This window comes from Poromitra crassiceps (genome assembly GCF_964638095.1).
Source record: "Poromitra crassiceps genome assembly, chromosome: 28".
NCBI lineage: Eukaryota > Metazoa > Chordata > Actinopteri > Beryciformes > Melamphaidae > Poromitra > Poromitra crassiceps.
In genome coordinates, this window is record NC_139651.1 from 1,550,331 (window position 1) to 1,574,576 (window position 24,246).

The window sequence follows — 24,246 nt, forward strand, 5'->3', positions numbered from 1 at the left end:
AGATCATTTGTATGTATTTGTCAACTGCTCTCTCTTTCTCCCTCTCCCTGCCGGCTCAGTGTGGAGCAGTACCTGGTTGTCCGTCTCCTGCCCACGCTGGACTGACTTCTTCCTCCTCTTCATCATTCCCCGCTGGACCTCCACCCCCTCCCCCGCTACCTGGGGGCGCGGTGCCCCCTCCGCCGCCCCCGCCCCCTTTACCTGGCTGCTCTGCTCCGCCTCCTCCTCCTCCGCCCGGAGCGCCCCCTCCTCCCCCGCCACCACCGGGGTTCGGTCTGGGCTCCCCGACCCACCGCGCGCTGCCTTACGGCCTCAGGCCCAAGAAGGAATTCAAGCTGGAGACCGCCATGAAGCGCCTCAACTGGTCCAAGGTGAGACAGCGGACGAGCCTCTCAACTCAGTCAGACCCACACGACTGAACTGGGTTATGTTGGAGGAAAAGTGGCCCTGTGTGTCTTTGCTTTAGGCTTTAGGCCAGATCTCTGTTTTCTTCCTCCATACGACCTCACGACGTCATTGGACGTGGAAGCTATCAGAAAAGGACAAGTGCCTTTTCTGTGACAGATTTCTGTGATCTTGACTAGTCTTTGTAGATAATCATCATTCACCAAAATAGAGCGATCTAGGCCAGCGCAATATTTATACAGCTCAGGTTCTGGCCAGCGTGCCCCGATGTGAAATGGGGGCACAGTGCTGCACTGCTCCCCGAGAGATTATTAAAGACTTGATCGGGCGCAATCCTCCTCGTCATCGTCAGAAACTCGAAAGTGGTCCAACGTTCAGAAATTTACGATTCATTATAGCACATTGACGATGAACTCACACGTTGCTTAGGTCGTTCTGACAAGCAGACACACAACCACATCTGATGACTACATGTCTGCTGGAAAAAGTATAAGCTTATACTGTATCCTCTGATTCAGGGGTGTCAAACTCAATTCCATCCTGGACCACATCAACATGTGGAATGTAAGTGCTAAGGGGAATGTAAGTGGAATGTATATAGAGTGTACACAGAACAAGCCTGACACTAGACACTTTTTACACTTTTACTTTTCACTTTTATTTTTTATTTTATTGCCTCATACTGTGATACACTAGACACTTTTACCCTTTATTACCTCGTTACTTTTATACCGTTGTCTTTATTGCCTAACTTATTGTCTTTTCTAAACACACCTAGGGGATTGCTTCAATTTCGTTGTTCTTAACTTGTTTTGTGACAATGACAAATAAAGCTCCTTCATTCATTCATTCATTCATTCATTCAACATTATAGTTGCCCTCAAAGGGCCGGTTGTGAATGTAACATGATATAAATGTATCAAGCCTATCATATCATATTTATCATATTTCATAATTGCCTCTGATTTGATTGTTTTTTAGTAGCCTACAATACTTCAACCTTAATAACTAGCTCTGAAAGCAGAATTATAGGGAAAACAATGGCAAAGACAACTAGTAGCCTACAACTATTATTCAATTTACCAATAGGTATGTTTTGTGAAGAATTCTCTTCTTTGCTAGCTCTCACGGGCCACATAAAATGGGGTGCCGGGCCGGATTTGGCCCCCGGGCCTTGAGTTTGACAACACATGTGCTCTGATTGGACATTAGAAATCCTGTATATCGAGTCAAGTCTGACCACGTTGCTGCACCAAAAGTAACACAGTTTGGTCCAGAATTGAACATCTAGGCCAAATCCCCCTATTGTGGCTCTCTCCTCCTCCCCTAAACTTTTGTTCCTGATGTGCTTTGGCAGCACATGAAACGCTACAGATGTTCCTGCAAAAGGAAGTCAGAAAACAGCTTCCTGTCATTGCCAGTAGCGAATAAAAAAATTAAATTAATTAATTAAAAAAACAGTCTGGCTGAACCTCTGTGATGATCAGATGCCTTCATTGTCACAGCAGCAGCAGCCGCGGTGCTGCTGCTGCTGCTGCTGCTGCTACAGATGTTGTAGCACCTCTGCAGGGTGACATTAGTTCAGCCCGCCAGTGATACAGTATTAGTTTGTGATGTGATTAATAATTTAATCTCCTCTGTGCATCGGGCGCAGCTGTTGAGCCAACTAAAACATATGCTTAGAAGTTTCAATTGTGCCTTTTTCGAGTTCGGATGCGAGGAGAAACCAAAGTTACATTATGTCAAAGCCCGTACGAGACCCCCGCATATCATTACGTTCAGGATGAAGCCGTCTTTGAAGCGGCTTCAATAATCGCTTTTCAAAGTCGTGTATTTTCCTTAGAGAGCTCCTTTGTTGCCTCGTTGAGTGGTTCAGTCTCTTCTTTTTTTAAAGAGTTTAATGAAGCGATGCGAAGAGCTGAATTTTCTTGTAAGGTTTGACACCTCCGGGGTAGTACACATGAGAGCAACGCTGGCTTTTTCTATTATTACACACACACACACACACACACACACACACACACACACACACACACGGCACGACTGCGTTAATCGTGTGGGGGAGTTTGCTGTCGACTTATTTTGGCCCGTTAAAATTAGGGATGTAACGATAACCGGTTTGAATTATAACCCTGATCAAATTCCTTACGATAACCGCACCGTTTCAAATGTTTCATTATCATTAAAACCGTGGTACTGTGATTAATTGCCGTGTTACCATGATTACAGTGCTTTGAAAAACATGGTAAATACTGTCCATCATCAACCAAAGTTGGCAACCGTCTCCCAGATGCAAACGCGCAGCCTTGGGAGAATGATTTCAGTGAGTGTATCAATCCTTTTCGGGTCTGAGTTTTCAATATAAAACTTGGGGAAATGATTTCTGTTGAGTGTATTAGTGCTTTTTGAACATTTTCAGCACATTTTAACAAACCGTGATACTGATAACCGTGGTCATTTTGGTCACTATAATCTATATAATGATGATATGAAATGTTCATATCATTTCATCTCTAGTTAAAATACATACATGGCCACCTGCTGACATTTTTTTCTCCATTTTGTGACGTCACTTTCTCTTGCTTGTCCTTTTTCCCGTGGTGGTGCGGTCATAAAATGGAAAGTTCAGGACAGTCACTCACTCACTCACTCACTCACTCACTCACTCTCTCACTCACTCAGGGAGGGGGGGGGGGGGGGGCTATGTGGAGTGCCCCCGTGGGCTTAAAGGTTTGCGCATGTTGATTAAAAAGGCCTTTAGGTTATGGTCGGTGTTGTGTTCAACTGGCCAGTTGACCCTTTTCACGGTGGCCATTTTGTGTCTACAAGTGTTTTCCGGTGCTGGGTGCCCTAATTAGTGAGTTGGTTGCACCTGTGTTTATCCTGCCTTTTAGACACAAAATGGCAGCAGTGAAAATAGTCTATTAGTACTGTGAGTGTGACCCATTTTTAATCTTTGCAGATTGTCTTGTTGACTTTGTAGAACTCAGTATTCAGTATGTCTGGCTTACCATCCTGATAACATTATGATGTTGATTCCTACAATATCTGTTCAATCCAAGGACTGGCAAGATGAACTGCTTCGCTCAATGTCAAACTGTGAACCACTAACAGCTTCCTGCTGCTCTGTCTGTCTCTGTCTCTGACAGTTGATCATTTTGTACTCGCCATGTTTCCCAGGCTCATTTATCTCTCATTCCAACTAGCAAGTTGATGGAACACTTGCTTTGCCTTTTGCTCGTCTACTCCACATGTGACACACAAACTGTGGCTTTTGGGAAGTGTGTGCCTGTGTGTGTGTGTGTGAGGGCTGTGCAATTAATCACATATATATATATATGTATATATACACATATATATATATATATATATATATATATATATATATATATATATATATATATATATGTCTTCTTCTTTTTTTACCTTTATTTCCATGTAACTCTTTGTTTTTCAGTTCAATTATGTTTAAAGTAGTTTAAAAAAATCCAGTACTGTATTACAAAGACAACTTTTTCAAGTTCAATAAATGTCTGATGTTGCAATTTTTTTTTAATCGCTTTAAATAATCGCGATCTCAATATCAGTCAAAATAATGATTGATTGAATGAATGACGTGATTATGATTTTTGCCATAATCGAGCAGCCCTAGTGTGTGTGTGGGTGTGTGTCTGGGGGGCCTGGGGGGGGATTCAGACTGCAGAGAAAGTTTTTCTTTCTTTATATTGTCAACCTGTCAAAATCAGCCCAATAGAACATACACGTAAGTAGTCACTGTGATCAGTTGATCGACAGCTGCGACATGTTTTTACATGTAGGCGGGCCTATTGTAACAGATCTTTCTGGAAATGGCCAATTGTCATTCTAATCTGCGGTTAATAAACTGATTAGAACGATGTATCTGCTCTTTTATCCACGTTTTCCATCTGCTTGCTCACTAATCTGCTCCCTCCTACGCATGGAGACGCATGTTTGGAGGTGCGGCGTGTGGGCTGCTGTGTAAACAGAATATAAGCTGTGTTAATTGAACGCACTGAAGTGAAAGTGTGTGTTTTCTCTTCAGATCCGTCCCCAGGAGATGTCAGAGAGCTGCTTCTGGGTGCAGGCAGACGAGGAGAGATACTCCAACACTCCACAGCTGCTCAGCAGACTGGCTCTCACCTTTGGCTCACAAAGAGCAGGTCAGACAGACTCCACACTATACTGCAATCTGACTTATTCATGTCCTGTCCAGCTGCCTGTCTGCCTGCCTGTCTGCCTGTCTGTCTGTCTGTCTGTCTGTCTGTCTGACATATTCTCATCAGGATTTTCCTGTCATTAATAGACAGGTCGCTTCACAAATCTATTGTCACGTATTTCTGAGTTGCCTCGATGAGCTTCACAGTCACAGTATTTCCAAAGACCGCTATTCCTATATAGCCAACCTTTTCTCCTTTCCTCTCCAGCCCCCTTCCTTCCCCTATCCTGAGTCCAGTCTACTGGCTCCTGACTGTCCTGAGTCCAGTCTACTGGCTCCTGACTGTCCTGAGTCCAGTCTACTGGCTCCTGACTGTCCTGAGTCCAGTCTACTGGCTCCTGACTGTCCTGAGTCCAGTCTACTGGCTCCTGACTGTCCTGAGTCCAGTCTACTGGCTCCTGACTGTCCTGAGTCCAGCCTACTGGCTCCTGACTGTCCTGAGTCCAGCCTACTGGCTCCTGACTGTCCTGAGTCCAGCCTACTGGCTCCTGACTGTCCTGAGTCCAGCCTACTGGCTCCTGACTGTCCTGAGTCCAGCCTACTGGCTCCTGACTGTCCTGAGTCCAGCCTACTGGCTCCTGACTGTCCTGAGTCCAGTCTACTGGCTCCTGACTGTCCTGAGTCCAGCCTACTGGCTCCTGACTGTCCTGAGTCCAGCCTACTGGCTCCTGACTGTCCTGAGTCCAGCCTACTGGCTCCTGACTGTCCTGAGTCCAGCCTACTGGCTCCTGACTGTCCTGAGTCCAGCCTACTGGCTCCTGACTGTCCTGAGTCCAGTCTACTGGCTCCTGACTGTCCTGAGTCCAGCCTACTGGCTCCTGACTGTCCTGAGTCCAGCCTACTGGCTCCTGACTGTCCTGAGTCCAGCCTACTGGCTCCTGACTGTCCTGAGTCCAGCCTACTGGCTCCTGACTGTCCTGAGTGAGTCCAGCCTACTGGCTCCTGACTGTCCTGAGTCCAGCCTACTGGCTCCTGACTGTCCTGAGTCCAGCCTACTGGCTCCTGACTGTCCTGAGTCCAGTCTACTGGCTCCTGACTGTCCTGAGTGAGTCCAGCCTACTGGCTCCTGACTGTCCTGAGTGAGTCCAGCCTACTGGCTCCTGACTGTCCTGAGTCCAGCCTACTGGCTCGTGACTGTCCTGAGTCCAGCCTACTGGCTCCTGACTGTCCTGAGTCCAGCCTACTGGCTCCTGACTGTCCTGAGTCCAGTCTACTGGCTCCTGACTGTCCTGAGTGAGTCCAGCCTACTGGCTCCTGACTGTCCTGAGTGAGTCCAGCCTACTGGCTCCTGACTGTCCTGAGTCCAGCCTACTGGCTCCTGACTGTCCTGAGTCCAGCCTACTGGCTCCTGACTGTCCTGAGTCCAGCCTACTGGCTCCTGACTGTCCTGAGTCCAGTCTACTGGCTCCTGACTGTCCTGAGTCCAGCCTACTGGCTCCTGACTGTCCTGAGTCCAGCCTACTGGCTCCTGACTGTCCTGAGTCCAGCCTACTGGCTCCTGACTGTCCTGAGTCCAGTCTACTGGCTCCTGACTGTCCTGAGTCCAGTCTACTGGCTCCTGACTGTCCTGAGTCCAGTCTACTGGCTCCTGACTGTCCTGAGTCCAGCCTACTGGCTCGTGACTGTGGCCATTTGGCTTCATTCTCAGTGTGCTGATAGGAATGTTTGGATTCCTCATTTTGGTGGTCAAACAAGGCAGATAGATCTATTGTTTGTGTGTGTGTGTCTGTGTGTGTGTGTGTGTGTGTGTGTGTGTGTGTGTGTGTGTGTGTGTGTGTGTGTGTCTGTCTGAGAACAATTGGTTCTGTGCTCCTGTGTATTTGGCTCATTTCATGGTGGGGGGCTTTGCTGACAGACAGAGATGGAGCAAAGTGTGCGTGCTCGTCTCAACCCTCCAGCCTTCTATTAGCAGTCAAATTGCTTCTCATCACTTTCATTGAACAGATCTGAACAGATATGAACAGATATGAACAGATATGAACAGATATGAACAGATAACCAACAGATAGTTGCACTGTGGGATATGCATGACACAAGTGAACGCACATTTGTTAGGCTTCAATTTGGTCTCATTTGCGATGCTGTTTCAAGCGTACGATGAGATCCTGTAAGCGCTCAAATTAAGTAGCTCACTTATTTCTTGTCCGTGCCTCGCCTGTTCTGAAGTCTCTGTGGTCACGTCTTCTCTTCTGTGTTCTCTGCATATTTCTCTCGCCGGGTTCATCAACAGGCTACATGTATGTTCTTCTCTAGGATTTCACCGCTCGTGTCCGACCTCTAGCGCTAGGCCCGTGATATTTGCATATTTGAATATTCATAGGATCCACAATTCCTCAATAAGACTGAAAGAGTAGTTGTGCTTCCAGGCAGCCCCCTTTTTAGATTTCTATGTAGGAAAACTTGTTAAAGAAAAATATTACATGTTTTAAAGTTTTTTTTTTTACATACTTTAAAACTTGATTTTGGGGGTCTTTGAAGTTATTGAGTCGCGATTTTAGCAGGATCTCTAACGTGTCAGATAAACGATTCTTAGCACGGCAAACCCAGAGCCGTGTATATAGAAGAGTCGCGACATCTCCATTCACTCCAATGGACCAGTTTTTTTACTCTCAAGAGTTCCAGGAAGTAAGGTCCTGGATTAAGCAGCACTGTCGATTTGCAGCAAAATGGTCAGTTTGTGTTGTACTTTAAAAGTGATTTTTTTATTTTTTAAAGAATCAAATTGCACATTATCAGCTTTATTTTAGCATTCCTGCATTCACGCATTTTGGACCTCCCGCTGACACCACTCTCTTAGATCGCTCTGGGGCAAACCGTCCTAGCCGGGTCAGAGTCCTCAAGGTTGTACGCAGCTGTTTTGAGACGATCCCTGGCGGTAACGCCGGACGATAAGACGGCGTTACAGTTCTAACCACGCGCATTAGTATGGCTGACAAGCTCTGGAATATTCATGTGCGAGAGGTTGTTGGAATGATTAGAGCAAAGGAGCGAGAGAGGTAGCAAAGAGATGTTATCGGTCTTGTCCTCGTCCTGTGCTTCGTCTATTAGGCCCTCTGCTCTGATGATTTATTCACGTGTCTTGTGTTTTCTCTCCCCGTCGCCTTGTCAGCGACTCAGCCAGCTTACGCCACTTTGAATTATTCATCCAGGTGTTATCTACCTGTCACAACGATATGCCGCTCCTCTCACGGCGCACGGGAGGGACCCCCTCCTACACACCGCTGTGCCCTTGTTCCCCCACGACAAGGTGTTGAATTATGGAGGCGGATCTAAATGGCAGAACAGGTAGACAAACAGTCATGTAGGTGTTCTCTGGAGAGGACAGAGGACGGGTGTCCAACAGCAGAGACAGGTAGACAAACAGTCAAGTAGGTGTTCTCTAGAGAGGACGCAGGACGGATGTCCAACAGCAGATGCAGGTAGACAAACAGTCAAGTAGGTGTTCTCTGGAGAGGACAGAGGACGGGTGTCCAACAGCAGAGACAGGTAGACAAACAGTCAAGTAGGTGTTCTCTAGAGAGGACGCAGGACGGATGTCCAACAGCAGACACAGGTAGACAAACAGTCAAGTAGGTGTTCTCTGGAGAGGACAGAGGACGGGTGTCCAACAGCAGACACAGGTAGACAAACAGTCATGTAGGTGTTCTCTAGAGAGGACGCAGGACGGATGTCCAACAGCAGATGCAGGTAGACAAACAGTCAAGTAGGTGTTCTCTGGAGAGGACGCAGGACGGATGTCCAACAGCAGACACAGGTAGACAAACAGTCATGTAGGTGTTCTCTGGAGAGGACGCAGGACGGATGTCCAACAGCAGACACAGGTAGACAAACAGTCAAGTAGGTGTTCTCTGGAGAGGACGCAGGACGGATGTCCAACAGCAGATGCAGGTAGACAAACAGTCATGTAGGTGTTCTCTAGAGAGGACGCAGGACGGATGTCCAACAGCAGATGCAGGTAGACAAACAGTCAAGTAGGTGTTCTCTAGAGAGGACGCAGGACGGATGTCCAACAGCATACACAGGTAGACAAACAGTCATGTATGTGTTCTCTAGAGAGGACGCAGGACGGATGTCCAACAGCAGACACAGGGTAGACAAACAGTCAAGTAGGTGTTCTCTGGAGAGGACGCAGGACGGATGTCCAACAGCAGACACAGGGTAGACAAACAGTCAAGTAGGTGTTCTCTGGAGAGGACGCAGGACGGATGTCCAACAGCAGACACAGGGTAGACAAACAGTCATGTAGGTGTTCTCTGGAGAGGACAGAGGACGGATGTCCAACAGCAGACACAGGGTAGACAAACAGTCAAGTAGGTGTTCTCTGGAGAGGACGCAGGACGGATGTCCAACAGCAGACACAGGGTAGACAAACAGTCAAGTAGGTGTTCTCTGGAGAGGACGCAGGACGGATGTCCAACAGCAGACACAGGTAGACAAACAGTCATGTAGGTGTTCTCTAGAGAGGACGCAGGACGGATGTCCAACAGCAGACACAGGGTAGACAAACAGTCAAGTAGGTGTTCTCTAGAGAGGACGCAGGACGGATGTCCAACAGCAGATGCAGGTAGACAAACAGTCATGTAGGTGTTCTCTGGAGAGGACGCAGGACGGATGTCCAACAGCAGACACAGGTAGACAAACAGTCATGTAGGTGTTCTCTAGAGAGGACGCAGGACGGATGTCCAACAGCAGACACAGGGTAGACAAACAGTCATGTAGGTGTTCTCTGGAGAGGACGCAGGACGGATGTCCAACAGCAGACACAGGGTAGACAAACAGTCAAGTAGGTGTTCTCTGGAGAGGACGCAGGAAGGATGTCCAACAGCAGACACAGGTAGACAAACAGTCATGTAGGTGTTCTCTAGAGAGGACGCAGGACGGATGTCCAACAGCAGACACAGGGTAGACAAACAGTCAAGTAGGTGTTCTCTGGAGAGGATGCAGGACGGATGTCCAACAGCAGACACAGGGTAGACAAACAGTCATGTAGGTGTTCTCTAGAGAGGACGCAGGACGGATGTCCAACAGCAGACACAGGGTAGACAAACAGTCATGTAGGTGTTCTCTGGAGAGGACGCAGGACGGATGTCCAACAGCAGATGCAGGTAGACAAACAGTCATGTAGGTGTTCTCTAGAGAGGACGCAGGAAGGATGTCCAACAGCAGACACAGGGTAGACAAACAGTCATGTAGGTGTTCTCTAGAGAGGACAGAGGACGGGTGTCCAACAGCAGACACAGGGTAGACAAACAGTCTGGAAATAATTCTTCAATATTCCCTATTTTACAGTTGATTCAATTTTTAATGCCAAACTTCATGATTCCGTCCGCGTCTTCTGCATCATTTGAGATTTGGTATAAACGGTATGAAAGAGCGATGTGGGATGAGCCTTCTCCCTCTCTCCGGCCTCGCTCTTCATCCTCTTCCTCTTTTGTTTCCGGCTGCTGCGTGTGTCAGAGTGAGTGTGTAGTGTACGCCTGCCTGCATGTGTGTGTGTGTCAGAGTGAGTGTGTAGTGTACGCCTGCCTGCATGTGTGTGTGTGTCAGAGTGAGTGTGTAGTGTGTGTAGTGTACGCCTGCCTGCCTGCACGTGTGTGTGTGGCACGGCCTCTCGTTAACACAGCCATGTAACATCATGCTTCGTCTCACTTAAGAGCAGCGGCATCTGGATCAGCATTAAACATTCAGAAGAACACAGTCTTCTCTGCTTTTGACCATTAAATATTCATCCGCGTCTTCGTGAAACTTCCTTTTTCTTTCCCGGCGATAATTTGTGCCTCCCGCAGTCGTTATCTAAGCCGCATCTCTCCACCATCCAGGGCACAAATTGCCGAGTTTAGATGGAAACTGAGGCAACTTAATCAAGTGCAAAGGAAAATGCGTTTTATTTTATATATTATTTTATATCATTGTTTAAAGTGTTAGGAAAACGGCCAAAACGACAGATCCACCCAGTATTTATACTTCACTTTATTTTGAAGAGTGAAAGGGAACTGACTAACTAAAATTGATTTCAACTATTTCCTCCGTGGTAATAATATCCTTTATGTCTCGACACTGGACTGATCCCTTTGTTTTTCGTTTCCGAGTGGGATGTGGTTGCTGGAAAAAGGGTCAATTTCATTTCAACACATCTCTTCATTCAACAAATTGGGATAAATGTTGTTTATACTTTTGAGCGAGCAGAAATTAGACCATCTAGAGTAATATGAGTTGATGTCTGTGCTTTTTCCCCTCAAGTCTGTTCATTAGCTACAAATCTCACTGGATATAAATCCATATAAATCCCTTTGTCCTGATCAATTAGAATTAATACCACCTCTCAATTAGGTACAAAACATTGAGAGGTGGTTAGTTCTTTAATCTGATAGAGCAATCTGCTGAGGGAGGAAACCACATCTGGGGTCCCAAATCGGCCAATGACGCAAGGGTTGGCGGTTCGATCCCCGCTCCCTCCCAGCTGCTGTCGTTGTGTCCTTCGGCAAGACACTTAACCCTCCTTGCCTCGTATGATTGGTATGAATGTAGACATGAATGATGGTGGTCGGAGGGGCCGTTGAGCGCCGATGTGTGGCTGCCACGCTTTCGAACCACCGGTACGAATGGTGTGAACGAATAATGATTCTGTGAAGCGCTTTGAGCACTTGGAAAGGCGCTATATAAATCCAATCATTATTATTATTTTTATTATTTTACCATCGAGACACTGCGGAGCGCGTCATCATTCAGAAACCACGCCCAAAATGGGGGAAAACCCCCCCCCCCCCCCAATCCTGGCGTTCTCCTATGTCGCGTGCATGGTCGGGTGTTGCACACAAAGAACATATATACATGTATGGAAGATGAAGACTCCAACTTACTTCCTTGACAGCTTGATCCACATTTTTCTTCTCGCCAATTCTCAATGGCTTCCTTGTAGGGATGTCACAAATATCGTCCCACAATATATCGCGATATCAAAACGTGACAATATGTTTTGTTGAGATGAAATCTCATATCGTGAGAAAAAGAAGCTGAACATGGTGGCACTGATCTGCATCTGATTGCATGCTCGCTCTCCTTTTCATTGCTTTGTTTGAACAGACGAGGGACGTTACAGACACGGAGGAGGAAAATGGTGAAATGACTCAAATTAGCGTGGAGGATGCCCCCTCAACTTACAAATCGATCGCAAAAAAATATCGTTAAAATATCGTATCGTTATCGTGAACCCAATATCATGTATCGTATCGTATCGTGAACTGAGTGTATCGTGACACCCCTACTTCCTTGTTTTGCTCGGGAGTACAAAAAAACTTGAATTGGTGATTTTTAGTGGCCGGGCCAGCGAAGCCTGTATTCTTCTTCTTCTTCTTCTTCTTCTCCGAGGAAGTTATACTTCCTATGCATGAAAATAAACCAAACTCTGCACAAAGGTCCCGACGCTGGTGTTTGGAAGTGAATGGAGAGCTTTCCCCCCGTGATGGGAGTGGCCTATTTCATGCAGTGTCTCTATGGAACAGCAGACTGGTGGGCAACACCTATCCAGATAAATGAGAACAGCCTGGATGTCTGTCCTCTCTGTGCTACCTGTCCTCTATACCCTTTTAATATGATGATCTTTTTCTAACCTCCCCCTCTTTGCTTCTAGGCTAATATCCTCCTCTCCTGGGCTGGCATCATCTCCGCCCCATCCTCCTCCTCCTCCTCCTAGCTTCTCTAGACCTCCTGTCGCCTGCTGTTCTCACACCTCCATTTCCCAAACCTGGTCCCACTGGTTGCCACCGTCAGGCACTTTTCACACACTGACTAGAATACGCACTGCAAACCTGCTTAATGAGGCTGATGGTAGGTAGGAAAGAAGGGAGGGCAATAAGTTCTGAACTCTCTCTATACTCTCTGCTATCTGGCTTAAGGTGCGTTCACACCGACCTATTAAAGTTTTTAGCTGGCATCGAGTTTACATACAAAGTCAATGCAAACGAGCGATTGAGCGTATATTCGCCTGGGAGAAAAATCGCTGGGCGTCCGAGCGACAGAGACAGAGCGATAGGGAGAAAATACGCTCGTCGCCCGAGATGAAATATCCCAACTCGAGGGAAAATACGCTGGCATCAGTCGCTCGCTGTTCAACGCTGATTGGCTGCCGTGTGAGAGCGAGTCAAGGATCACACTGGCTTGGAACAAACCGCTGGTTTATTGTGTGGCAACAAACCACATTGACAGGCTGACAGCTGACATGAAGTGAAGTCTGTCCTACCGGTATGGAGCTCGCATTAGGAGCACGCTGATAATGTAGGCTTTAGCTTGTAAACAATGACGGTGGCTCGTAGTGGACAAATATCATGACATTGCGTAACGTTATATCCCCCACATGTCCGTCAATTCGTGTGCCTGTTGATGAGCGATTTAAACACAGCGACAGAGCGATTCCAAAGGGTTGAATCAAGCGACAGAGAGAAAAATAAATATCTCGGTGTGAACACAGCTTTACACTTTGTCCCTGAGCCCTGAATACCCGTGCGATGCACATGTACGGCTCTGGTGTCGAGTAGGCACAGTCCGTTCTCTCACTTGCCTTTTTCCTCCCGATCCCAACATCTTGCAGGTAGTAAGATGAGTCCCATTATTGTAGCCAATTGTAGCCGAAATTACCCTTAATTATGTGTCCTCCAAAGAGCAGGTCAATCTGTTTAGCTGGGAAATTGCTTTAGAGTCCATCAGAAACAATCTACCCAGGGGAATAACAGTCCAGGCAACATGCAGGTCATTTTCGTCCACACTTAGGGTGCTTTCTCACTGGCGCCCCGGTAACGTTCCCGCGCACACTTGTCCCCAAATTGACCCCAGTTTCGGAACAACGGGGAACCGTGACAGGATCCACTTGAAAAGGTGGTCGGGGATGCACTTTGGCGTGCTGCCCGGGCACGGAACACTTGCGAGTGTGAAAGCCAACCGTTCCGAATCACATAGACAACAAACGGGCAAGGATACACTGCAGGGATAGTTGATGATGACGCAAGTGCACTCTGTTCTGTTTCCGAGCGCGGAAGAAATGTTGTAATGTGAAAGCTGACCAGCGGGGGAGAGGGGAGGGGGGGGGGCAATCGTTTCCCGAGTGCGGAACAGAACGGAACGAAAGCAATCGTTCCCAGTGAGAAAGCAGCCTTATTTTTAGTTAAACAATTAAATAAAAATAAGAAAAGTTATGGCTGTTAGCTATTTTAGAGGACATGACAATGGAAAAGAGGTGGGTGTGTGTGAGAAAGAGAGAGAGAGAGCAAGCCAGTGGGACTGACTGTGTGTCTCTTTATGTCTAGTATGTTTGTGCATCCTGTACAGGGGCCGGTTGCACCAACTGGTCTTACACTGGTCTTAAGCTAAGTTGGTCGTAACTTTACGACCTAACAGCTACGCCGGTTGCACCAAGACGACTTAAGCCTTATTTTCACTAAGACCAGGCGTAACTCCTACGCCTCGTCAGGAGGAGGCGTAGAGCCTGCCTGTAACAGAGATCTCCGCGGAGACCTTTTTGACCGTCATCGTCGTAACACCGCCAGTTCGCCGTCTTTGAAAGCACGACGTTAGATTATAACTAACTAGTTAACCTAACCCGCCTTCCAAAATGTTGCCGTTAGTTTTTTAGAAGTTAATACATAGAATTGGGAACGTTACATTCAATTTCATTCAGACTGACTCTGTCTGCTCAATAGCCGCCATTTTTCCCCCAGAGCGAGGGAGGATGGGAGGAGGGAGGGTGTTTTACAGTAGTGGCTGAGAGAGCGTAGTGGCAGTGCTCCAAGCAGGTCGCGAGGCACATTTTTTGCAACATCATCCAATCAGGGTGCATTCCCTGGCAATTCACATGGACGCGCATTGCTACGACCAGCATAGTTAAGACCAGACATAAGCCGTGTTGGTGCAACAGGCGTCAGTCCATGGTCTTAACTAAGACCGACGTAGGAGTTACGACCAGGCATAGTTAAGACCAGTTGGTGCAACCGGCCCCAGGTGTGGTGTGGTGCGATAGACCTCGTTCTTAAAATTGCTACTAAAAACGGCTGTTTTACTACTAAAAATGTTCATCATGTTGGATACAACATTATGGTATAGAGTGTTGGGACCAGCTCACTCCAGTCACTGTGCACTGTGTTGTGTGTGTTGGGACTGACTCACTCCAGTCACTGTGTACTGTGTTGTGTGTATTGGGACTGACTCACTCCAGTCACTGTGTACTGTGTTGTGTGTATTGGGACTGACTCACTCCAGTCACTGTGCACTGTGTTGTGTGTGTTGGGACTGACTCACTCCAGTCACTGTGTACTGTGTTGTGTGTATTGGGACTGACTCACTCCAGTCACTGTGTACTGTGTTGTGTGTGTTGGGACCAGCTCACTCCAGTCACTGTGTACTGTGTTGTGTGTATTGGGACTGACTCACTCCAGTCACTGTGTGCACTGTGTTGTGTGTGTTGGGACTGACTCACTCCAGTCACTGTGTACTGTGTTGTGTGTATTGGGACTGACTCACTCCAGTCACTGTGCACTGTGTTGTGTGTGTTGGGACTGACTCACTCCAGTCACTGTGCACTGTGTTGTGTGTGTTGGGACTGACTCACTCCAGTCACTGTGCACTGTGTTGTGTGTGTTGGGACTGACTCACTCCAGTCACTGTGTACTGTGTTGTGTGTGTTGGGACTGACTCACTCCAGTCACTGTGTACTGTGTTGTGTGTTGGGACCAGCTCACTCCAGTCACTGTGTACTGTGTTGTGTGTTGGGACCAGCTCACTCCAGTCACTGTGTGCACTGTGTTGTGTGTTGGGACCAGCTCACTCCAGTCACTGTGCACTGCATTGTGTGTTGGGACCAGCTCACTCCAGTCACTGTGCACTGCGTTGTGTGTTGGGACCAGCTCACTCCAGTCACTGTGCACTGCGTTGTGTGTTGGGACCAGCTCACTCCAGTCACTGTGCACTGCGTTGTGTGTTGGGACCAGCTCACTCCAGTCACTGTGCACTGTGTTGTGTGTTGGGACTGACTCACTCCAGTCACTGTGAACTGCGTTGTGTGTAGGGATGCAATGGTATGAGTTTTTGACGGTATGATAACCTTGGACAAAAATACCACGGTTTCACGGTATCGCGGTATTGCGGACCATTTGTGTTTTTACAATAGCCGAAATATTCCCATACAGCCGACGTCGTCTTTTTAGATGGGGGAAAGTTCAGGGAGGTCCTTGCGGCTCCTCTCTACTGTGCTCTAGTCTAGGTAGGCATGCAGCCAGGGGGAGGGGCCAGCTCCTCTCTACTGTGCTCTAGTCTAGGTAGGCATGCAGCCAGGGGGAGGGGCCGTGTAAGCTGCACTCTGCAAGTGACCTGGGCACTTTGTTTTGGGGAAACAGCTGATACCGTGGGGAAGGTATGACGGCAAATTTTAGTGGTTTTGATACCGTGACGTTTTCAAACCGCGGTATACCTTCAAACGGTATACCGCTGTACCCCTAGTTGTGTGTTGGGGCCAGCTCACTCCAGTCACTGTGCACTGTGTTGTGTGTTGGGACCAGCTCACTCCAGTCACTGTGCACTGCGTTGTGTGTGTTGGGACCAGCTCACTCCAGTCACTGTGTGCACTGTGTTGTGTGTTGGGACCAGCTCACTCCAGTCACTGTGTGCACTGTGTTGTGTGTTGGGACCAGCTCACTCCAGTCACTGTGCACTGCGTTGTGTGTGTTGGGACCAGCTCACTCCAGTCACTGTGTGCACTGTGTTGTGTGTTGGGACCAGCTCACTCCAGTCACTGTGCACTGCGTTGTGTGTTGGGACTGACTCACCAGTGATTAGCTTAGCTGCTCACACCACAGCCTGAATGGATGAGCATCCTACTCCTCTTGATTAGTGTGGAGGCACATGTCATCTCTGCTGACAACTTCAACCACTCCAACAGTTTCAGCTCCATCATGGTTCTGTTGTTACTCCAGCAGATGAGTGGGTGAGATCATGCCACTGTGCTTGCGGCTTTCCAAACAGGAAGAAAGAAAAAACGTGTTGATTGACAGTAACACTATAATACTATAACACAGGGGAAAAAAGATAGAGGTTAGAAGAACTGCGAACACAGTCAGGGGGCGTACGTGCGCACATGTGCACACGTCAGTTTTGGCTAAGCTAAAATCTATCTAGGTACTGTAGCCGAAAAGCTAACGGTGTACTCTGCATCTGCGAACCGGATTCAAACTAACAAGTCAAAAATAATCATTTCTAATAATTGAATAAAAGGAGTGACATTGGCTTGTAAAATGTTATAAAAATGAAGGCATACATGGAGTCAAGTCAAAAGAAGGTCCAAGGTCCTCTGCTGTTCATACAACATCTAAAAGGTTTTATTAGGACATTGGAAAGATTAAAACAACTGTGTTACGACCGCTGCACTCCTCATTAGGGACCTGAAGCGGAGAGCTTTGGACTTTTTCCCTTGAGTGACTTAATTTGTTTTACAGAGGACAGTACAACCTTTTACAAAGTAAACTGACTCCTTTTCTTCAATTTGGGGTTTATTTTACCACATTGTTCCAACGAATACATGCAGATAGGAATTCTACAAATACGATAGAAAATGAAGCAGCACTTGATTTTCTGTATTTTCCTTTTTGATGATTTCCACATGTTCATCAAGTCAAACTCCAAATGATTACAAAAGAAAGTAGTAGAGTACAGAACCTTGGGGGACGCCTTGTGTGACGGGGGATGTGACAGAGAGGAGGGGTTGTTGTGTAGGGAAAATAACTGAGCGGTTGGAGAGGTAGGAAGCGATCCACCAGAGTGCGGTGCCTTCGATACCGAGGTCTTCAAGTCTGGCGAGCGGTATCAAAGACACCACTCACTTCACTTCTTTTGCAATACAGCACACCACTACTATGTTAATTCTCCTCCCACACAGAATTAACATAGTAACACTAAGAGGAACATCTAGTTTAATGTTTGATTATTAAACTAGATTTTCCTCTTAGTGTTACGATGTTAATTCTGTTGGGTCTCATGGATTACTACTTTAATCTATTGTAAATAAAAAAAAACACGCTTTTATTTTGAAGGCAAAATCACTCAACCGAAAGTGAAGTTGTAAGAAATTGTTGCTCATTTCACAGAGGCATTCTTGCGGTTTCCCCATCACACACAGAAGAACAACCAAAAACAACGAATGACAGCGTTTTCATGTGATGACTGACAGCTAGTTTGAGTGATGACTGACAACTAGTCTGCAGGAGGATCGACAACGTTTTTGTGTGAGACGTGAGGAGTGATGCCTGACAGCTAGTTTGAGTGATAAGTGAGGCAGGAGGAATGACAGCGTTTTCGTGTGAGGACTGAAGGTGTTTCAGAGCACACTCGACATGGTTTACTATAGGAGACATGACAACTGACAACGCTTTAGACTGAGGAACGATAGCCTATACTCTGACGGACGAGGATGCCCTAAAATGGTTGCCGTACACGCGCCTTTCAAACGTATGCAATACAGTACAGACTAAACAACTGTTCAAAGAGTCTAAAAGCTACAATATAACATGTTAATCAGTAGTTTTGAGCACGATGTCACTTACCAGGGTTGCTCATTTAGATTAAGACGTGACAGATTTCAACATTCGTGTCATAAGCCAACTAGTAAATGGTAAATGGCCTGCATTTATATAGCGCTTTTATCCAAAGCGCTTTACAGTCTGTAGGTACATTCACCCATTCACACACCGATGGCGGCAGGCTACCACGCAGGGTGCTGGCACACCAACGGGAGCAATTTGGGGTTCAGTGTCTTGCCCAAGGACACTTCGACATGCAGACTGGAGGAGCCGGGAATCGAACCACCGACCTCTTTTATCCAAAGCGATTAGTGGACGACCCGCTCTACCTCCTGAGCTACAGCCGCCCCTACTAGTCTCAACGTCAGACCCATGAGAGTTCTTACGCTGATGCACTACGTTACTGCAGCATGCACGTTACTGCATGCTGCAGATCTCTCTCTGGGTCTGGGACGCTTCCCCCCCAGCCGGCTGGTTACGGGAGGGAACCGTTCACTTGGCCAGCGATGGATTCAGTCCTCCCCAATCAGTAAGGACTTTGCGATCAGTCGACACGGGAGGCGCAGCCCATTTTTCGAACCGCTCTCTCATAGGTGCTACGACCTGTCACTCATTCAATTTCAACCCGCCTTCAAAAACCAGCAGTGGCTGTGAAGTGGCACAGACTCAATTATGTAGTATGCGGAGCGCAGCGATTCAACGTAATATTTGAGTCTGGGGAGAGACTATAAACAAACACACGTACGTACACACACACACACACACACACACACACACACACACACACACACACACACACACACACACACACACACACACACACACACACACACACACACACACAGTACAAACACACCAACACACACCTAACATGCTGCAGGGAGAAGGGGAGATGGGCCATATATATCAGGTGTAATTGTAACCTGCTACAGTAAATCAATGGCGGCATTCAGATTGCATTGTACTCTGCCCCGGGAAAAAGGTTGTTGATTTCCTATTTCCTCGCTCATTAGAAAGAAAGACACTCTTCCTTCCTGTGTTGTTAATTATGACACATATCCTGTGCAGAGCCTTTTCACTGGAGTCCCCTTCTACACGTGTGCAGTGTGTACACGCACGCACTTTTACACACGTGTGCAGTGTGTACACGCACGCACGCACACACACGCCCTCATATTGGAATGAGGCATTATGATGCGTGTTATGATGCGTGTTCTACACGTGTGCTTGCATCACGCGTACGCACTTAGCCTTTGTAAGGAACACACACACACGCACCGCCGTTCCACGTAAGCCATTTTAAGCGATGTCCTCCAGGCCACTCTCCCATCTCGAGAAAGAAATACAATTTCCTCTCGGACTAACCAATTTGTATGTCGGGATTTTCCGACGTACAGGTCATGACTCGGTCCTCAGTATATAATTCTTTCTTATCAACATAACAACAACAAATCCAATGTGTGTGTGTCCCCCCCCCCACGCTTCCTCGACTACCACCACCATGCCGACGTTCCTCTTATCGAGACTGAGAGCGGAGCGCTCGTGAAAGGCAGCTCAGCGGTTCAGTCAGCCTCCTCGCTCCTTCTCAGGCCACAGCCGTTTGAGGTGAGCCGTTTGAGGCACATCTGAAGGAGGAGGAACCACTCCAAGGATTTTCGGTCTTTTCCGCTGGAGAGCTGGTCAGAGGTTTCGAGCTCATTAAATACTGCACTGAACATACCTTTAACGCCGACTCCCTCACAAAGCGCACATGTATGTGCACGTATACGCACACACACTCTCTTCGACCGCACTCCAGTCGTTCTCCTCCTCTTCCTCCCTCCTTCCCCCTGCTCTCCCTGTGAGGGCCTGGTCGTTCTCCTCCTCTTCCTCCCTCCTTCCCCCTGCTCTCCCTGTGAGGGCCTGGTCGTTCTCCTCCTCTTCCTCCCTCCTTCCCCCTGCTCTCCCTGTGAGGGCCTGGTCGTTCTCCTCCTCTTCCTCCCTCCTTCCCCCTGCTCTCCCTGTGAGGGCCTGGTCGTTTCGTGCCATTGCAACTCCAAACACGCTTTGCTATTTCTCTCTATTGGCCCGCTGCGATGTTATCATTGAGACATAGTATGCAGTGGAAAGGTTATATTAGTTTATTTTACACCGATTAAATCGCACATCTTCCGTGAAGCAATTTTCCCCCATAAAATATAGATAGTACAACTAGTAGCACGTTATTTATGGGTTATTATTGTCGCAGCGCTCCGGCAACTTGGGCCAAATTAAAATAACCCCCCGCAAATGGAGAAAAGTTCAAATGTATTAAATAATATAGTAGCTGATATATTATAGGTTATATTAAATAATAGCTGATATATTATAGGTAAGATGCCTGCAGATGCTTCATCCTCCCACTCTCTCACATAATAGCAGCACAACTGCCTTTTCCCTCTAAAGAAGACTGCCCACATTCGAACATAGCTGTTTCCGTGTTGGATTAAGTTTGATCAAGATATCGCATGTTTTAATTTCCTCGAGGCTGCTGACTTCACGAGCCAAGGCATTTCATTCAGCCATTCATTTTGCCATCTACATTCCGTAAAATGCTTAAAAAATTGTTTTACTTGGTAAAAGCAAGAGATTCATCAGCTACAGTATATTTAGAATCAGGAGAGACCACATCACATTTCACTCCGACCAAAAAATAAAATAAAAAAATCGTTTTTATCAAATGAATGCCGGATTAAAACCCTTGGTTTGTATGCGGAACGCAGAAGAGGGAGTGACTTCGGCTCTCTATATGCTGGTGTGTCAGGAGCAGAAGCTGATTTGAGAGCCACAAACGTTTCTATCGTATTTAGCTGTATTGTTTATTATTTTTTATTATTTCCCCCCCCCTGATTTCCCCCCCATTTTTCTCCCCAATTGTACTTGGCCAATTCCCCCCCCCCCCTGCTGGCCCGGTCGCTGCTCCACCCTCTGCCGATCTGGGGAGAGCCGAGACTAGCACCACGCTTACTCCGACACACGCACAGTTGCCAGACGCTTCTTTTCACCTGACCGGAGGAGCTTCACCGGCAGGACGTAGGATCACTCTATTCCCACCAGTTCCCTTCCCCCCGACCAGGCACGCCGACCGACCAGAGGAGGCGCTGGTGCAACCACCAGGACACATACCCTCCAATCCGGCTTCCCACCTGCAGACACTTGTGCCAATCGTGCCTGTATGGACGCCCGACCAAAGCCGGAGGTAGCACAGGGGGGTGCGAACCTGCGACCCTCGTGGTTGGTAGGAAGGGAATCTGCCGCTACGCTACCTGGACGCCCCCATTTAGCTGTATTATTGCTATGTGTCGGTATTAGGGCAAAGAAATAACAAATATGAATGGTGAAAAGAGACTACACGACGTGCGCGTGTACACACACACACACACACACACACACACACACACACACACACACACACACACACACACACACACACACACACAAATGAGCTTCTCTCTGTTTCCTTGAGGAGCTTCAGTCCTATAGAACACAAGGACTCTGATATCCGTGCTGTGAAAAGGCAGAGTTCCATTCCTGGCTCTTTCTTTGAGCAGTGATTATAGAGTTGTGGGAAAAGCGGACGTGCCTGCACGACACAAGTCATTACTCCCAGAGCTTTTCAGGTGCAATATGAATAGTGAGGGGTTAACTGAAGTTAATCACCAGATCCACGAGTGAGGTTGTCTTATTGTGATTATGAATTAAGCACGACTAATGACGCTTTACCATGGTGTGAACTCTGACCTTTAATCTGTTCCCTTGCCATCTCTGAGGGCGTTAATTGGAGTCTTTCACCGGGAGCTGCTGCCTCGGAGGGTGAGGACGGGGCTCGCAGGTGTGGAGAGGAGTCTTCTTCCTCTTTGAGCTTTGCTTTTGAGCAAAAACGCTTCAAAGGATGGAGAACCAAACATCACACACACACACGCGCACGCACAGACACACACACACACACACACACACACACACACACACACACACACACAGCAGCAGCATTGGAATGTGTTACTGCAAATTGTTCTGTCCACAGATTTGCGCAGTGAGTCCCAAACCACACATGGAGGTAGTTTCCAATCTGCTTCAAATGTGCTTTTGACTGATGTGACTTCAGTGCGGACGCGCAGATCCACCAAATCTGATTTGAACGTCACTCGCAACTCGTCATCAAATGCTTCTGCGCAGGAAAACCACGTCACCGACGTACGTATTTACTGACGCCCACGTCGTTACCATAGCAACCCATGCAGATAGGCTGTTTAGGTCTGGACACACAGATCCGACTTGAGAATCAGATTTGTGGCAGTGCGGACACACTCCCAAATCAGATTTGGGAAACCAATCAAGATAATGATGATTAATGACTTTATCAGCAAATCGGATTTGCCTGTAATGTGAACATGGCCTAAGACGCTTAGATGACCATACCACAGAGCAATGATCCAAATGACACAGAACTAATGAGCAAACAGTTTGGCGAAGTAATATAACGCTGTAACAAACTTTATCTTTGACACAAGTCTGCGTGAACAAATATAGTGTCGATTAAACGCACACTGTGGCAAGTTCATAATGACATTTATTCCGTTTTAGCATATAGAGCCTTACTCCGTGGACTATTATCCTACATATCACTTTGTATTCAGTGCGATGTTTTTAGCTGTTTTTCTGCTGGCAATACAATGTCTACAACTACTTAATGATGCTGACAGCAAACAGCACAGCGCTAACCAACGTTTCTTCTCTCTCTGCCCCTGTCTCTGCCTCTGCCTCTGCTTCCTGCTTCTATCCTCTCCACCTCTGTCTGCATGGCTGCTGCATGTTCTGCCCTGATGTGTTGTACTGTCTGGAACAGAAACCAAAGGTTAGTATTTCTTTTGCTTTCTTTCAAGTAGTCTCCCCCCCATTAAGCATACTGAACATATACACAGATAAATATTCATGGATGTACTTTATATCTTTTAAATAATAAAGTCTGATCACAAATATATTTCCCTATTCCCTATAGGCAAACAAATAGCATCAGACTTAATGCAAACCACCATCTGAATAAATGTGCCAATTCCACATATATTTCAAAACGTAACATTTGAAGTGCCTAATGTGCATGTTTAAATGCAAGTTTCAAAATGAAATGGCACGTTCAGATTGTTGAATGTGCATTTCCAAATAATTAGATGTGTTTTATACAGATCATAGAACAGCAACGTTAATATTGGTCTTGGCCAACATTTTCATATTGGTGCATCTCTAGAAATATATATTGCCAGATTTTTAACACTAATGATGGTTGGTGTTATTTTGTGTGTCTACAGGACCATAGATTTATGATCACGCGTGTACATTTACAAGCATTGACATATACTGTATGTGTAAATGTTGCATTGTGTTTTGTGTGTGTGAGACATTCATGGTAAACATTGGCTGTGTCCTCTGCCCAGCTGAGCCTATTATAAAATTGATATTCACACGTTCAAATACACTGGGTATCACAATACATAATGTAAAGGGCACAGCTCAAATACACTGGGTATCACAATACATAATGTAAAGGGCACAGCTCAAATACACTGGCTATCACAATACATAATGTAAAGGGCACAGCTCAAATACACTGGGTATCACAATACATAATGTAAAGGGCACAGCTCAAATACACTGGCTATCACAATACATAATGTAAAGGGCACAGCTCAAATACACTGGGTATCACAATACATAATGTAAAGGGCACAGCTCAAATACACTGGCTATCACAATACATAATGTAAAGGGCACAGCTCAAATACACTGGCTATCACAATACATAATGTAAAGGGCACAGCTCAAATACACTGGGTATCACAATACATAATGTAAAGGGCACAGCTCAAATACACTGGCTATCACAATACATAATGTAAAGGGCACAGCTCAAATACACTGGGTATCACAATACATAATGTAAAGGGCACAGCTCAAATACACTGGGTATCACAATACATAATGTAAAGGGCACAGCCAGGAAGGAAAATACCAGCACCTTTCGAAACAACCAAA

General features: G+C 46.8%; 1 protein-coding gene across 1 annotated transcript in view; it reads left to right on the forward strand.

The window, feature by feature from the left end:
- LOC310799833 (protein diaphanous homolog 3-like) overlaps window positions 1-24,246 on the forward strand; it is a gene marked incomplete at both ends in the record, with an annotated part of 299,639 nt that overhangs the window by 110,451 nt on the left and 164,942 nt on the right. Inside the window, 2 exon segments of the mRNA XM_083662443.1 lie at window positions 60-371; window positions 4,469-4,586. Of these exon segments, the coding sequence (XP_083518569.1) occupies window positions 60-371; window positions 4,469-4,586 (430 nt within the window).